Source organism: Carcharodon carcharias, chromosome 17, assembly GCF_017639515.1.
Source record: "Carcharodon carcharias isolate sCarCar2 chromosome 17, sCarCar2.pri, whole genome shotgun sequence".
Taxonomy (NCBI): domain Eukaryota; kingdom Metazoa; phylum Chordata; class Chondrichthyes; order Lamniformes; family Lamnidae; genus Carcharodon; species Carcharodon carcharias.
In genome coordinates, this window is record NC_054483.1 from 65,967,566 (window position 1) to 65,985,790 (window position 18,225).

The 18,225-nt window shown below is 39.0% G+C and overlaps 1 protein-coding gene across 1 annotated transcript; it reads right to left on the bottom strand.

Moving 5' to 3' along the window:
* Positions 1 to 5,778: 5,778 nt before the first annotated feature.
* On the bottom strand, positions 5,779 to 11,705 carry emx2 (empty spiracles homeobox 2). The gene is made up of 3 exons (XM_041209958.1): positions 11,033 to 11,705; positions 9,507 to 9,691; positions 5,779 to 7,264 (listed from the first exon to the last, which is right to left on the bottom strand). Exons 1-3 carry the CDS (start codon positions 11,418 to 11,420, stop codon positions 7,097 to 7,099), a joined length of 741 nt encoding a protein of 246 aa, XP_041065892.1. The 5' UTR covers positions 11,421 to 11,705; the 3' UTR covers positions 5,779 to 7,096.
* Between the last annotated feature and the right edge of the window lie 6,520 nt (positions 11,706 to 18,225).

Below are 18,225 nucleotides of genomic sequence, written 5' to 3' on the forward strand. Positions count from 1 at the left end.
GTGCTGGTTTCGGGTAAGGTATGGACAGTGTACAGATATTGTCTTGGATATTTAATTAGATAGTTAATTCTAAGATATTTTTGGATTTAAGCGATAAGTAAATGCTTAATGTGTTGCGCCAAACCCATATTAATGCACTCTGCAGGGACTGTGCTTCCATTTCAATAGTTTTGAATGGCTCACTCTTCCTGGCTCCATTAATAGCTCAAAAAAATAATGCGAATTGAAATATATTACATCTCCCGCCACACACACGCGAATCTGATAAATAAACGAAACTACCGTCAGACGTTCGCTCTTTTAACTTGTGGTTGTGGTATTTAAGATATACAATTTAACATCAAGGTTTTAGTCCAATGCTTTCTGATAGATAATATGGTCACTTTTTTATTGCGATATGTTTAGTTTTTAGTTACCAAGAGTGAAACGATGCTATCAGACCTGAGAAAAGGCTCGGCCACGCACAATACAGCAATGTTTATTTATAAAGATGCTTCTGAGAGACATAACTCAGTCTAATAACTCACTCTAATCCACCACCTTCTTGGTAGTCAAATCACATTTGTTTCCTACTAGTAATTTGTCTCTTACATAACTCTTTGGTATAACCAAATACCTAACTGTCTCAATTCAAGATAAAATTTTATAAAAATCCAATGCACAAAATATGATGCTCTGGAACTAAACACATACACAGCACCGGGTCACAGAGTTTATACATTTGGTGGAAGCTGAAGTCACAAAGTGAAATTTGTCCATTTCTTCCAAGTGTGCAGTGTCCGCCGAACAAGACTGGCACTAAAGAATTCTGAGAATCAGGAACCTGTATTAACCTGCTCATGCAGCGAGTTGCTGCAATGCCGGTTAAAACAATCTGCCCAAACCATTTTTACGACACAATATCTATACGAGCTCTGTCACGTATCCGGCTGTGCGCTGGCTTTATAAAATATGGCTCACTGCAGCCATTAATTGAGCAGCTTTCAGAAACTTCTTTAATAATTAAGCCCCTGACCATACATTATACGCTATCCTGTGCCTGTCTGTTTCACATTTCACATGTCCGGTGCTGTTGTGCAGTATTCGGTTGATTAAAAATATGCTTCAAAGATGACAATAGGAACTTCAAATACACAACCGTTTCCTGTCATCAATATGACTTGTGACACAGCCTGATTATGCCCGTTGAACCTGAATTGATGAAAAAGCAAAAGAACAATGCAGAACGGAGATAAGCATGTGCAAGAGTTAGTCCTTTATTATACCGTTATTGTCTGATATGCTTACCCCTACAAGGCCATTTTATCAGAATGCTTATGTCAAAATGACCGTCCTTTCGTTTTACAGATGATGTAAATACCAGAGACAACGGTGCCTGCGCTGTAAAAAAAAGGATCACTAACCTTTTAATCTTAGTGTGTAATCGCCAGGATTTAGAATCAGAAACATGTTTATTGAGAAATAAAATTTGATACATCATTCGTCTAATGACGAAATTCGAATAATTTAAAATAAAAATAGTAATATGGAGAAACTACTGAAGTTTTAAAAAATCAAAATATAATAGAAACATGATTTGGGGTTGCGCCTTTCTGATTCAATCCGTACAGTGAATCTTGGGCGTTCATTAGCCGTTGTTAACGGTGTTATGAAAAAAACAGCTTTAATATGAAAGAAAAACATGACAATGCCTTCCAATTAATTTAGAGGCAGACACACAGTAACTCCATGGCTCCAGACAACCAGTACCTCTTTTGCCAAATAAAAACCCATACAATTGAATTTATAATGGCACTCCGATCAGAAAAGTCCCTATATAATTCGATATTTTTGTGCTTTCAGTGGCCAGCCTTCGTAAATAATATACAAAGTAAGGAAACATAATCCAGCAGGCTGGAATGTTTAATTCATCATTATGCAAGCTAATTGGAAGGTGATTATATGGTAATTGCTCATTAGCGGTGTATATTTATCGCTGTACCTTATGTCAAGGCCATGGGAATTGTGTAGAACGTGTACTCTCATTTCAAGGATCAGTTTCAGAGGCAATTCGTGAAACTCGATGGATCAAATTCTTCCTGACGTCAAGTCCATCAAAAGCAATAGATGCCTTGGTATAAATAATAGCTGTAGAGTGCGCACGAAAGTTTAGCTTTGCTTTTTAGCTAGTGGAAGAGAGGGAATGCTAAAAAGGGCTGAAGGTGGGCAGTGAGATATTTGGGTTGAATCTGAAAGTTAAATTGATGCAGCAACAGGGTTACTGAACTAACACAACGCCGTTATTGAGAAACTGCTTGATTGTGCCTGCACTATGGGTGCTGCTTCGTGCATTGTACAAGTGCGTGTTGCGGCTGAAAGGAACGGGTGGTGATCTGAAGTCGAGCGCACGTTAACACCAAACAAAACGATGTAGACTGTGTATCAGTTAGAGAAAATGGGAAAACGGCGAGAATGATTGTGAAATTATTTTTTCTGGTGTGAGTAAAGTATGGGTATCATGAATAAATGCATTAATGCTAGATTAGTAATATAACTAGGTCAATAATTTACAAAGCCATCGAGTGGTTAGGTATAGTGGTGAGACTCAGTTTTATACATTTAACCTTGCTGCTAAATTTGGAAATCATGATGGGTTTTTTTTCTTCTGAAAATTGTCATTTTTGCGAGATTAAGAAGTGAATGAATGGGTATTCTTCAAGTCAGGTTTCTGCTATCTTAATGACTCACTCTGGTGGATTGCTGGGATAATTACAGCCGATCGATTAAATGAGAAAAGATTGATTTATTGCCCTTTTTTGTTGGCGCTTGAAACCGTGACATTAAAATGTTTTAATTCTTCGCCTGTCCCACCACGACCAGGTATCACACGGATTAGGGTTAGTGCTTGGGTCACTAGGTTCTCAAAACTCCCACTTCCAAATCGCAGCGGGCTCGTTTTCTTAAAGGAAATCAATTGATATATGAGGTCTAAGTAGTTCCTAAAGACTGATACTGATCACAGGATACAACAGTGGTGTCGAGTCAGGTTTGGGTTTCTGACTGAAGGCAGAGGGGACATCAAACTGACGCCCGTATATCAGGGAAATGACTTTCTAATGAGCCACTCCTCACGGGCAAGTTTCACAATGAGTTTACTTTGTTTATAATGTCGTTGCTAATTTCCGTGTGCGTTACGGATATAAATTAAGTTTGAAACGCTTGAATAAAATGAACAAAGGAAATGAGAAGACGGGGTGTCAGGAAATTGAAAATTGAATCGTAAATCAAATCTTCCTTTCTTAAAAAAATGTTGAAGTGACCAAATAAATGGCACTCTATCCACATGTCCATCCACATATCGAGAAGCAGGAGAAATAATTTGAGAAGCGGCATCTCGCTTTACATTCCCATTAACGGCGATTATATTTTCACCAACAATATATACAATATGGCGAAATATAAGTCATAAATAATATTGATGTAACCTTTATTTTAGTGCTATTTAGCCCACATTGACACGGTACATGTAAAATACATCTACACGTGCACACAGGCAATTTCAGGTGTTCTGTGATACGCCTAAAGTAAATTACAGCAAGCTGGAGCACACTCGCTTCCATTCTTAAACCAGCATTTAGCACTGAAGAAACCCTTTGGATCAGAGACAAAATGACCCATTTTGGGGACCAGGTACAATATTAATGATACAGGAGAGCTGTCAACAATAATGGCAGTGCATAGCCCAAAAAAAGTAGTTCTTGTGTCCCCACACCCCAATTATCATCAAAATTCAGGATAATCTCGCTATTAACTAACGCAACCAGTCCGATCACTTTGATATTTTAATGGAAATATTAATCCTATGTCTCCACAATAGGAGATGATTTTAACACAGAAACACACAATAAACAGCGCCACTGGGGATTACGAATTACGGGCTTTTATTATTGAGGTTTTTTTTCTGTGCGACGAAATTTGGAGCACGGAATACATTAAAGGGAACACAATATTCAGGAAATCTATATGTATAATGGTAATTTTTTAAAAAATTAGAGCATAATTAATACACAGCATTTGTTTTTTATTTAAAAATAACTAAATGGAATCAGCGGGACAAGATACAGGAACTTCTAATGAGATAACTGTCCTGTCACTGTTTGATGCTTAGAAAAAGTGCGCCGAATTTGGTTCAAGGGATCAAGGCGAGCCGCCTTTCCTCCAGTTATTTATCTTAATTCCGACTTGAAAAGATATAATTATCTAGTTTGAACAGACCTGGTATAAAATCCTTCTTTAGTCGGTCAGGGAAAAGCTCATGTGTATTCAGCGGCAGACGGGTCCTCAGCGCCGCTTGGTGTATGCTGAGATAGTGAGTAATGAAGTTGTGTAGTCCTGTGATACAAAGGGCATTAACCTCATTAGCATGAAACCTTTTCTTCTAAGTATTGTGGAACCTTTTCAGCCTCCTAATCCCCTATTTTCAAAGCTCGGTTTGTAATAAAGCTTTTAGGTTTTTCAAAGCTAATGGTATTCTCAAAAGATTTATTGCTGTTACTGCGCAGGACGCTTTAAGTTCTTCCTGCTAAGTATATGTATAGCACAAGACGAAGCTCTTTTCCTGATCTAGATGGGAAACCATTTAGGAAAATGACCACGCTGTTCTTAAGTGCAAAGCTTTATAATCAAGAACTATGGGCTCGCTTGCATATTGTTAATCAAATACCCCCAACCATAAAGCAACATCCCAGCGATTGAACACATTACAGCACCGGGTTAAAACTCAGCATCAAAAACAAAATGGAAAATTCTGGGAGACAAATGTGAGAAAGCAAATTGTGAATACATATTTCTCAATTCGCCAAGGACTCCGAGCAAGAGAAAACGGCGGCAAAAAGAAAAACGACCTATTCCAATGAGTAAACTTTCAGCCGCCGACAGACTTGGCGTTTTGCCCATAATGTAAAAAAAAATCTTATTTCATATACATCAACCACCGCCGTTAGTGCATTGATTAAGATCCCCAGTATACTGGAGGACCCTCGGTTTCTCCAAACTTTGTTTCCCCATTGCGAGGACGCGTGTGCACAGCAATTAATTGCATAATTTAAAGACACGAGTTAAAACAAAGCGCTTATTTTTCCTGTACTTTGTAACTGCACCGTATCACAGTGTGACGACTGGTGAGATTGTCCTGAGTTATGTCAAACTATTCCCTCTATTCACGGATTAAGAGATTAAACGAACCAGTAGCGCTGCCTCCGCTTTCCTCATATTCCTGGTATGATAATTGCTTAAACTGATTTGCACTTTCACAAAAGATTTCAGGACTCTTTGTAGCTATACAGAGCAGACGAGGTTTCTGTCAATGGAAATAAAACTGATTAATGCAGTCTATCAGGATGAAAAGTAAATGAACCATGAAAAACATTGCCTGGCTCCGAAACCCGTTTTGTAGTCAAGAGCTGGTTACAAACAGTTCAAATGCTACAGTTTTAATTACGATTTCAATTAAAATAATAAAAAATCTATATCGTTCTGTGAGGTGAAGTTTTGCCACATGTCAAACACCAACGAAATGAATTTTATTTGTTCACCTTTACTGTCTTTCCTTATATATGAAATACAAAAATAATGACATGAAAAATAAAATTGCTAAACAACAAAGATTTGGATTCCCCCCAAGATATGTAGGTAATGATGTAATAATTTAATTAAGGGCGTATTTTCGATTAAAACACGATTCCAGTTTTTTTTAAAAAAACACAAATAAACAAGATTGATAAATAGCTATTCCGGCATTGGTCTCCCTCTTCCGACTTCTTAATATAATATTTTACAATATATTACATGCTAGCAGTTACACATTGGCGGATGTTAAGCGATGAAGGGAAATGTTTGCGATCTCCTGCAACGTTGCCATAGAATCCAGCCTTCAAAGGGTTAACAGGTTCAATAATGTCAATCGGGTTAAACCGAAGATAAAAAAAGAGATCAGGTTGATATTATGGGATAAAGGTGGGTCATTTTGAGTTTTTTTTCAAATTTTAAAAAAGATCCATACATGCCTCACTGCCTTAATCACTCTGAGCAGCAAATGGATAAATCTTTATTGACAAAAATGACAATGGCATACTTCTTGGAAGTATCATGTGTTAGAATTGCAACAAACTCAACAAAGACAAGTATCTACATTCGATAGAAGACATTACAGAAACATCTTTAACTTTAGTGTCGCTATAAACACGTATTTAAGAAGCTCAGTGCGTCGTTGAAACAGAGGTGGCCACTGCTTCTTTTCATTTGCTGATAGTCTTTTCTGGTGGCGACTCACGATCAAGTCGTACCAAACAAATGCCACCTCACGGAAATTTTGTTTTCGCTTCAGGTCGATGCAGAAGGAATATCCGGAATACTCTTTACTGTGTTATTCCCCCAAAAAAGTTTTCTTATTTTAAATAAAGGACCGAAATTGTGGTCAAAACGTTATTTTTTTAAAAAAAAAGTCTAACTTTTTTTTATTGGTTTTGTAGAACACTAAAAACGCAGCACTTCTACTTCATATAGCTGTATCACAATCACGTCGACGGTATTATTATTTAACAGGAGTTTTTTTTAAACAGCAATTTTTTTGTCTGTAAAAAGAAGCACACATCTGACAGAACTTCTCTCAAAGCAAATAAGAAAAAGATTAAAAAATAAGTCCCGCCTTTAGTTTTTAATAATAATCCATCTTTTCATGAACGGCTCACATGCAATTCAAGTTTCTGAAACAGATGTGGATTTTGGTTTTCCCATTCAGTTTTTTTTTAATATTTGAATTCGGAAGTGCAAAAAGTCCGGAATTGGATTAGAAGGTACGCGTCAAGGCGAACTGCATACAATATGAACAAGTCCGCTTGTCAATCATCTTGCCCCCCGGAGTTGATTGATCGCTGCCTCTGGACAGTTTACGGTACGTGCAGTGCCACCTCTTGGACCTCTTCTTACCCCAGCTGCCTCGTCACAGGAATTGCATTTGGTTGAAGTGTGTATTTTCCCCCTTTTTTTTCTACATCAGCGACTCTGCTGCTTGAAAGTTAACACTAGAGTTTGACACGATTTTCTTTTTTTTTCAGTCCTAATCGTCCGAGGTGACATCGATCTCCTCAGGACTTGCCTGTTTGGTCGCAAGCCTCCATCTATTGACATGATGGGTCCCTTTTTTCTTCTGCTGGGCGTCTGTTCCTTCCTCTTCCAATTTCTGCCGTTTAAATTTCGTCCTTCTGTTCTGAAACCAAACTTTTACCTGAAAAGTATCAGAAGTTGCAATGAATTCGACGGCAGCGTGCAAACTCTTGCTCCCTCCCACCCCTTCCGATGCTACCATCCGCTTTTAGTAGTTCATGCATTTGATTAAATGGGCTCCGCTTTCTCAGGGTTTATCAGTTGAACGTTGAAACACTTGCTCGGATTCACCAGAAAATAATTGGATTATTACTGATTTACTTGGTATTTCACAGGGCCTATTAGTACTTGCTCGGGGTATTCCCTACTTTCAACATTAATCGATTTAAGAAACGTGTGTCATGCCCAAAATATAAGTGTACTGAAATGTAATTTAAATGAAAGCAAATATAAACGCAGGTAATTTCTACGCAAAATACTAAAATGGTGGCTGCAATGTTAGTCTGCACAAGACAGTCCGCTCTATTATTATCACTAAGATCAGAGGAAGAGGGTTAGATTTATTGTATTTTTAAAAAATGCATCAGGCACTGAAATATAAAGGCTAAAAGTATTAGACTCTCCCAACGAAATCATCTGTTTATCCCCCTCCGCTCGAACTGTGAACTTTCTCTCCTGACCTCCCACCCTTGCTCTTAAGAATCTCCCCCCAGCCCACCCCACCCCCATTCACTTGTCCTTCCATACCACCAGAAAATTGGAACAAATTCGCATTCATTTTTGCAGTCACGCGTTACCGATTGTCGGGCAGGTTTTAGGCCGAAACTCATTGAATATATAAATGAAAATAGCTTGCCAGTAGAGTTTTAATTTCCCAGATCTCTGAAGAGAATGAATCGATTGAAAGACTGGGATATTTGCAAGTTCTCGCTGGGAGCAAGTGTCATGGAGAGAAGGAGGCTAGTCTCCGCATTCAACAATTTAACCAAAATGTCAAGTCCCCAGAATGCTGCTTCCGCTTTGAAACTGCTTCGTATGACCTTCATCACAAAATCTGAAATTCTCCCCAAATGTAAGTTCGAACTGGATTTATTCCTTTTAGAAGCGGCGATGGTCAGTTACAGATATATGAGAAAGAACGATTCCAATTGTCCTTTACTCTTGTGAATGCACAAGTAACATTAATCCGGTTTTTTAAAATTAAAAATGAAGTTTGTAGTTAATGGAGAAAACAACATCCGGATATCTGAGTCCGCTTAAATAAAACCCACATTTGTCTTGTAAGCTTTTTTATTCCCCCGTTAGCCACCGAATGAAAATAAACCTGCTCTCTCTTTCCTAATTGAGGGGGAGGCTGCTGATTTCCAAAGGGATCCCGTTTGTTAAGGCCAAGCCTGACACCCAGACAAAAGCCCCCAGCCAGCATCGATTCGCAATCACACAAAGGCACCTTAAAAACCACATTAACTAGGAAATTAAGCCTGACCACTCCCTTGTTCGACAGGCATATGAAGGAGGCGATTCATTTGTTCCTCCTCAATGTTTTGCCCGATACGATTTTGGAAAATACAAAGCGTTAACAGGGCGCTTGTCCACGGGCCGCTGCAGGGCTGTTCGCCTGTGTGCACGCTATTTCCTGCACAAATCGCTTTCACTTTTACCTGTACACAGTCTACTTTTGAATTGTCATTAAGATTTCGCGAATACCAGCAGTTTATTGACAGAAATGGGCTGGTACAAATATTCAATGGGACGTGGAATGTCAGATGTCACCAGTACTTCTTGCGTGACTCCTTCAACTAAGTGGCTACACTGAAAATCCCAAACATCATTCGCACCTAACAAACCCAAGGGCTAAAATAAACAACCCCTAATATTGGCGAGGACAATCGGTTACAGCGCCGGCTACGGCCAACTGAATCGTACAACTTTAAACTGTTACCTATTATCACTGAGTTAATTGTTTGTGATTAATGTCGTGTAAAATTGCATAATTTCAGCTCATTATTTTGATCCATCTTAAGGTGCATAGAAAGACAATTTGAAATCAACAAAGGCTGTAATTGAATAGTTCTCTCCCTGTAGACATTGACTTCACGAACAAACCTTTCAATGTAACAGCAGCATTTGCAATTTTGCAACTGCCAATCGTATTTTACAACTGTCCGTTACAAAAGCATCACATTGCGTCGAGGGCTCACTGGCACAATACTTAAAAAGCGAATTTACAAAAAAAATTGTTTGTGAAACCTCTCTTTAGCAGCGGAAACAGTTATTTTACAATGACAAATAATTTAACAACAGGCGCGAGGGAAAAAAACAGCCCCAAAAGCGAATTTGTTTTAAGAAGAGCGCTCTCTCACCTGAGTTTCTGTTAAACTGAGACTGTGGGCCAGTTGCTTCCTTTCGGCTCCCACCACATAGTGATTTTTCTCGAAAGCGTGCTCCAGTCTCAGGAGCTGAGACGGGGAGAATGCCGTTCGGATGCGTTTGGGCTTTCGGGCCAGTGCATTGTGCAATAGAAAGCTTTCGGGGCTCGCCTCGTTGCCTGAGAATCACACAATAAAACAACAGAAAGGATTCAGGGCTAGCTTGTAACAGGACCAAATCCCGCCATTTAATGTCGATGTGCCTCGGCGCTTTCAAAATTAATCTTCAATTGCCCAGAAAGCAATTTCGCATTGAAGTTACTCAAACTGCAGTGAACGCTTTCAAGCTGCGAATGGCCAGGCGCTAACTTCTCAAGATCTTAGTAAGCATTTAATATCGGTTTGATTTAATAGAATTCGTTGAATATGTTATCCCCTAATTGCATTAAAATAAACACATCGAGCGCGCATTGTACACGGCTGCCTGTTAACTCTGAACGAATCGAGATAATCCGAGCTGTGAGGTTGTTTGGTTTTAGTACAGAGCCCAGGCTGCCTGGGCCGTTACAACTCAACACAACAGCAGGGAACGAGCGTCATTTTGTTAACTGTACTCGTTAATAACAAGACCATTTTAACCGTTTGATGAAGGGTAAAATGTACCCGGCATCATAGACAAGTGAAGTTAATTAGTTAGCTCTCAAAACGATTAAAAGTGCTCAATGTGCACAAGTACAAAAACAGCGGTTCGTTTATCTTCTAATTGCACACACACTTATCTCTAAGTATATTTCATATATATATATATACACACACACACATCTCTACACATCATAATCTACTTTAATAGAATAAATTAGCAGAGTGTGTTTAAAAAAATATTCGCTTCCATATGCAGGCACTTTCCGAGATAAATTGCAAGAAAGCCCGTGGTATGGAATTCGGATATTTTTCTGAATTAAGCATTGAGCAAACCTCGTCCTCAAGGTCCAGCCCCTTTGTATTCAGCAACTGACCCAGAGAGGAAAATGAAAAAAAAAACACCAAGTGTGCTTCTTGACTCGGTGCGAATCGCCTCCGAGGCCGCATTCCCAGTGTGTGCGCGCTGGTGGGGTAACCGATTCGATACAAGAGGCAGCTAACTCCAGCCTCTGTCCCGAGCTTGCCGCTCTTCTGACCGCCTCGCTCATAGCCCCGCAACCCCCTTTTGAAGGATCGGCGTCTCTCCTAGCTCCCCGACCCGGTACCGCAGATTCCGGGCAGGCTGCTTCACCCAAGCTCCGGCAACGAGGGCCCACGACAAACGACTACTTTAAACTTTGGCTCGATACTGAAGAGGGAGAGAAGTTAGCGGCGGCCGATGCGATGAAGCCGTGAAAAGAGAGACCTGTCACGGCGCGTTAAAGTGAAGTGATGATGAGTTGGAAATTACTCTAAAATGAATAGCAGAAAATAGAGAGAAAACAGGCGGGAGGGGAGGGGAGGGGGGCGGAAATCAGTGCATTTAAACATGGACGTACCTTGAAACCTGTGTCCCAGATATCTGTACCTGTGTATTAGCCATGGATAGAAACTCGAAGCGTCTCTTTGTTGCGATGTAAATAAGGGATGCGGAGAATGGGAAGACTGCAGAGGGTGACCAGCTAAAGCGTGTGGAGGGACTGGGTGAACCGGCACGGCAGTGTTGGTTTGGTGCGAAACCGCGTCAGCGAACACCAGGTCCGGGTTGGAGTAGATAGCCCTGCCGCCGGTATGAAAGCCGTTCAGGAATGGATTCACTGAACTAGAGTTTGCATAGCTGAGGGCGGCCGGCCTTATAGGTTCCTCTGATCTCGAAGCAGGCAGTGGGCTATCCTTAGCTACCAGAGATTCAATGGTGAAACACCGTTTAGGTGTTGGCTGGAACATGGTTTACCAGTCAGTATATCCTCAGTGCGGGAGAGAGAGAGAGAAAAAAGGGCGGCTGTGCAACACTCCCCCCTCCCCAGAAAAAAGTATTACTGCTGAGATTGGAGAGAGAGTACATTAAAAGTTGGTCCGAGAACACTTTAGTAGCGATGTGTCCACATAGTCCAGAGACAATCCATCTATGCGGTCACTTTATCACACGGCTGAAAAGTTGTGCAAACGACTTGTTAGTTCATGAGCTAATTAGTGCTGATATCACATAAACAGCTTCCACTGAAGCCCTGTAATGGCTTGATGATTGGTCGCTATTACTCGCCTTGAGGTTGAGGGAAGACTCTTAAGTGCGTCAATTGATGTTTAAACCCGGAGAGGCGGACTCCATCCATACGGAATGGATCAAAGCACCAGACAACCCCCCCTCCCCCCCCAAAAAAAAACCCCTCCTCGATAACCAGTCATAACTCAACCACTTAACAAAAACGACTCGGCTTTTCGGTGTCTGAAACAGAACCCGAATACAACCTGACAGCGGTCGCGATAAGTAAATACCTTTTTAATGCAGAATCAAGGAACACTTTAATGGAGGGAAAGCTGCAGGGCACGAATTTTCAATCTGTCCCTTGAATTTCCTCCAGCTCACGTCGTAACGCTCTTTAAGTTTACACCGCATCTCACAATATTCAACACTAACACGGGATTAGAAGGTGGGTTTAGAAATGATTCCTAAAACAACAAATCTAAATCTCCATGAGATGAAGAGAGCGCAGTCTCCCGTACTTTCGTATCGCTCCCTGTTTTGGTTGCCGCCTCGTGTCCAGGGACCTTGTTCGGACTGAATTCTCTATATTTCCATTGGTCAGGTAGGGGAATTATGCTATTAGATAATTATATCGACTCTGCGCAGTCTGTGTGGTTCCTGGGTCCGTTAATGCTCCCTTCTCTTTGCTACATGTTAATAATTCGGGCTGTATTAAGTAAACAAAAAAAACCCTGCATGTATCACTCCCCTGCGCTTAATTGCAATCCACTCCAGAGAGTCCCGTAAACAGGTATTTCCCGGATTCACTGAGGGCAGAAAATTAAATATTGAAGCATTTTATTAATCAGTCATTTTATTTTGTTCTTCCCACTGTATACGAGGAGGTTGTCTGTTCTAGGTGTAAGGAGGCTCCTCCATATGATCAGTCCTATAGCGCTCTGCACGCACGCTACCCGCCCAATTGGACGTTCAATCACAGTTGTTTTCCTGTAAGGTGTCATCTGAAATATTGAATTTAGACTTCGTCTGTGTGTGCATCTTTTTATTGGTAAATGAAGGTAAATGGCTCAGTATTGCTGTGGTGTCCCGCTTTTCTGGGTACGGTGCGATTTTGCACTGTAGCAGGCAGCAGTTTGAAGAGGGAAGTGTCCGATTGCGCCTTTTTACTGTATCCCATTGTCGCTCATTTTTAATTATTGCCATGACACACCAGCTCCTGCTGTTGTTCAAGCTGCGGCTATTAAAGCCACTTTAGTTTTAAATACCGCACCGCTTTATACTTATGTGTTATTATCAAAACAACAGTGACGTCAAGAACATTGTTTCCATATTGTTATTAATATTGGCTATTATAATGAATTCAATACTGGCTCCGTGCACAGACGTGAGCCTTTAAAACTTCAAATGTTTTAGCATAATTATCTTCCTGACGAATTACAAAACGCCTTTGCTGCTTCATGTTAACAAAGAACTGGGAATAAATACATAACACAAAAATGAATATTGTTTCCCCTAAATGTGGGACTAGTATCAAAATCACCACAACAGAGAGCGCCTATAAAACCTTATCTAGGGGTATGATGCATACTGTCTATATGAATGGGCCTTTTTAACATTGGCACAATGGGATGCACTGTTAAATGGTTAAATATTATTATTCGAGGCAGACTTACTTAACCTTATCTTTCAATTCCATCACAGAGAGAAAATATTTATCTTATTTTTAAGGGTCAGAACTTCAGTTATTGCTTACTGTTTAGTAAGAGCGACCGGGTCGACACATCAAAGAACGTTCTAGATCCCTGATGAAGTTTGATCTGAAGTTCTAGGGTACTATGAAACCACCAAGTACCATGCTAATCCCACAGCGGAGTTGCAATTGTCAAAATAAACAGCTCCAGCTTTGTAGTTTGGTGAGGCTTGAGCGCTAGGAAAATTATATTTTATTTCATCCCAAACAAAGCACCTAATATAGGTCACAGTGAATTATTTTGAATTATTCATATATTCTCATTGACCTCAGTCATGTTTCGAATTGAAGTACAGCATTAATAGCATGGAAAACAATTTCCTTCCTAATCACTACATCATGTAATATGTTCGGAAAATAATGCAAATGGGTTTAGATGTATATTCAGAAACCAATGACAGGCTATGTCCTCGGTAGTGTAAAAGCTATTTGTATGAACACTCTTTCGCCCATCACCCGATCAGTGTTACACTTCATTTAGGGATCAGGAATGGAAGCAGAAAATAATTCAAACCTAAAAGAAAACGCTGCTCGCACTCTATTGCATTTACAACCCTGTTCTGCATTTGCGAATAATAAGTGCAGTTTAAGTCAGCAATTCTACCAATAATTAGCTCCACAATTAAACAAACAGTAGATTTGCAGTTTATTCGTATTGCGCTTTCTGCAGTACAGGGGAGTGTCCACACATGTTCAGGCTATCCGATTTTGGCAAAACTTGGAATAAAAGCGGTGTTAATTATTTTTAAACACTTGCAGCCCTGGTCTATTACATAATTACATCTCTAAAGCTTCCCAGTTATGCTGTAACATTACTATGACATTAATTATAAATTTTCTATAAAGGTTGCAATGGACTAGACTGTTAATTACTGTTTTGGTCTCCCAGAAACATTGGAAGGAATTATGACATGCCGGCACACCATGAGCTCCATTTTTAAAAAATCATCAAAACGAACCCTGAATGATTAAACTAAACAAAAATCAGATAAACAAAAATCAATTTTCAAAGCGTAATCAGAAAAAAATAGAAAACATTTACGCATCAGACATACAGCGGTTCCTTATGGTTCGATGGCTTGTTTGCATTTTGACTTCAAGCTGGCTATATGCATTTTGGCAGAATTAAACTTCCTTTTAAATCCATAGCTAACTTACCTCCAACTATTTTTTTAAAAAGTAAGATTTATTTAGAGGAGATGGTGGTGCATTCGGAGGAGGGTAATTTTACTGGAAAGGAATATTGATGTTGTCAGTACCTGTATTTTTGATAAGTCGAGGAGGCCATAATAACATCTACTCTCGAAATGAATGTGAAATATTATTTAAGATATCCTCGTTGGCCGGTCCTTGGGTGTTTATTTATTTCAGCGGCTCCGTGGTGTGTGAACTGTATATCGAAAGGGTCTTAGAAGTGTTATGGCGAACTATGTCAAGTCACATATCAAACATGTCCGCATTGCTATGAATTAAAAAAACACAGAATAACAGATAGTGAGCCGAACAACTGCGATCATTTACTCTCCTATATTTCATCCCTCCCATTCCCCCATTTCACCACCACCTTCTTCGCTGCAGACTGGGCTTCACGGTAAATTCTGGTTAAGGTGAGTTAATGCGAATGTATATAAAATAACCCATCAGCTGCGTTATCTTCTACTTGTATATCAATCTCTTAGGTCAACTTTTGTTGTTCATTGTTTAATGAAGACGTGATCGTGTGTGAGTGTGCTTGGGTCGGTTGAAGAGAAGAACTTTCGCTAAACACTTACTTTTAAAACAATAGGTAAATAAAGACCTCAAAAGCGATTGTGCAACCTCAGTAGTTTTGAAGAGATGTTAACGACATTATTCAAAAATAATAGTCAGTTAATAAGTATTCATAGTGACCTCAGTCAAGAATTTGATTGTTGTTCTCATAAATCACGAATGCAGCTTCATTTGAAGGCGCCGATAGTATTTTATGTTCTTAATTCCTTCAAATTGCCATCAGCTTGGAACTACTGAAAAAGTCACCGTTAAGTAAATCAATCTTTTTTCCACCATGGGTCAAACGAGTTTTGCTGAACTTGCTTGGTAATGAGAGATAATGTTCTCGCTTCGCCCTGTTTAGGCCTCAACCAGGCAAATAAAAAAATGACATAAAAAGTTTACTTTAATAGAACATAAATTAGTGGCTTTTGGGGTGCAAATATATGTCTGAACGTACCAATTAATGAGGTACCAGAGCACTAAATAATGACAAATGGACATCAGTGTGCAGTGAATAACGCTCAGGAGCCCTTTCTCTCCAATCAATGGATGTTTAATTCATGGCACCAAATTATAATCCATTCAAAATGCAACACGTGCCATGGTTTATGGGTTTGTGACGTTTTCTTGAATAAAATTGGAACTTTAGTCATAAAATAGGAGCGCTTTGTGCGTGAGAACCTGAAGCCATATCCAATGTTAAATCACCCAGACATTTCAAAATATCAGCTATAGTAAGCAAGTTAGCTAATTCAGCATAATGATATGTCCATTCAATACAATTTCAATGTAGCCCAATGAATTGTTCACAATTGAGCCTTCTAATGTGAAATGGAAGCATTTGCAGTCTTAATATAATCTAGTTCACACGGATAAAATATCTATATGTTAATGTATAAAGTCAGATGTGTGACACACACAGTGGTGGATAATTTCTATATTTTCATGAAGGTAGATATACCCCCAACTACCAGAATATCAGCCAATATGCCACCGATGAGATAAAGACAGCAATAAACCAAACGAGCTTTAAAATACACAAGAAAAAAAATCCTTTGCGCAGGATGAACAGTGTTAACAGTTGGTTGGACACATATTTTTCACTTTCGTATTGGCTGGCATTATAGCTTGTTCTTTCTTGTTATGTGGTTGACACGTCAATAACACTGACTTTCAGTCCATCTAAGGGCAAGATGAACCTACCTTTGCAATCTCTGGCAATTATTTTTTAATTATTAAAACGATAAAACCCCTCACGGCTTACTTTCCAAATCCGAAAATTCTTAACATCAACTATTGTATATTTTAAGTTTTACATCGTAATTAAAAACAGAGGAATCGTTAAATGAAATGTTGGAGTCTAAATTATTCTGATGGTGCTAATACTAACGCAGATTGAATTAAAATGTTCATGTCACCTCGTTAGCCCTTTAAGCATTATTATAGTTAACAGTTTAAATGTAGATCTGTATCTATCCTACTATATTCTTTTATGCATAATACATTTGTTTGTGGAAAATGAAAAATATACTTGATTTAAAGGAGCCTGGATCTCCAATAGAATAAATTCACACGAAATCTGTAAAAAAAAACCTCTGAGACCATGACAGGCGAATACCTTTTTTTCTTAACGTAGAAGTTGCATAAAGTGCGATTTTAAAAAATCCTGGCTAGGAAAGTTATACTTCCTACTTTTGACATTAGAGGCAATCGTTTATTTAAATGTTACGTTTCTCCCTTAAGCATTATATTAAATTGAAAACGAAGCCACTGTTTTTATGTATTTTTTTCCGAATAGAAAGGCATCGCCTTCAATGCTGTCAACGAATTGAGTTCATGTGATAAGAGGGGATCTTTGCTACTTAGTTGTGTTGAGGGGGACCACAGCTCCGAACCACATTCTATTTTAAATGCTCAATTATTGCAAATGTCTTTTTTTAAAGCAACATGTTTTATATTGTTAGTAAGTCTTCAGTTTTCATTCTGTGGTTAAAATAATGAAGAATTTTTTTATATACCTAAGGTGTTGTCTAGCTTCCTTATCTAATATATTTGCGTATAGCGCCACTCAGTGGTTTATTTTATAACGTCCCGGCAGAAATGATTAGCCAATAGTACATTCGATAAAGTTAGCGTCTCACAGAATCATAAAAAAGAGAAACAAAACTGCATCAATGACTAATGCATCAAGTACAAGTATTGTTACACCATCACAAGTAATTATGCATGCGCACATTTAACACGTCGTTATTTATTAATGTAACCTTACATTGCCCTGGAAGTTCAGCACATATCCCTCTGCTTTTCGTGTGCAGTTAGCACATACAGACGCCAACATAAAACAAAGCTAAATCTTCATTATTTCAATCATTGGTCAATCACAGTGCTGACACTTCAAAAACCTATTGAAAAAAAAAACTGTCGGTCGATCTATTATAAAATATTTCCTTTTATCTGTCACTTATTCTTCTAGCGTCGATTTTAACTCAAATACCATCCAGATCTAATACGCTATCAGCCATTATAAGCCAGTTGTCTTTCTCTGGAGCTCCAGAGAGTTAGAATTCCTGCGCCGACGTGACCAAATGCCTGATCATCTTTCCTATTTTTATTTTGTGTGCTGATTATCATACCCAGGACCTGGTGCAGAAATCAACATATTAAATTTGAACTTGAAATACTGATCAAAGACGATGTAAAGAAAGTTTTATCAAGACTGATCGCGGATTTGAAGCCAGATCCTAAATTTGTCCTGGATTTGCATAGTACCTGAATTCCAATTAATTTGTTAATCAACTTAATTATTACGTTATACTAATACTTGGAGAAAAGATTTTAAACGTTGGATTCGTTAAAAAAAACAAATCTGCTTTCTTAAAGTGCCAATAGCTTTATTCTTGTTTGGCTGACGAATTGAAAGCTGTTGCAGGTGCAGTGTGCGAAAACATAGAGTTTGTCATCTTCTGTTTTTGATTATAACGCAATCCCGACGTGCTAAGTGAAACATTTTAGAATGCTAGCTGCAATCGACTTACTGACCTCTT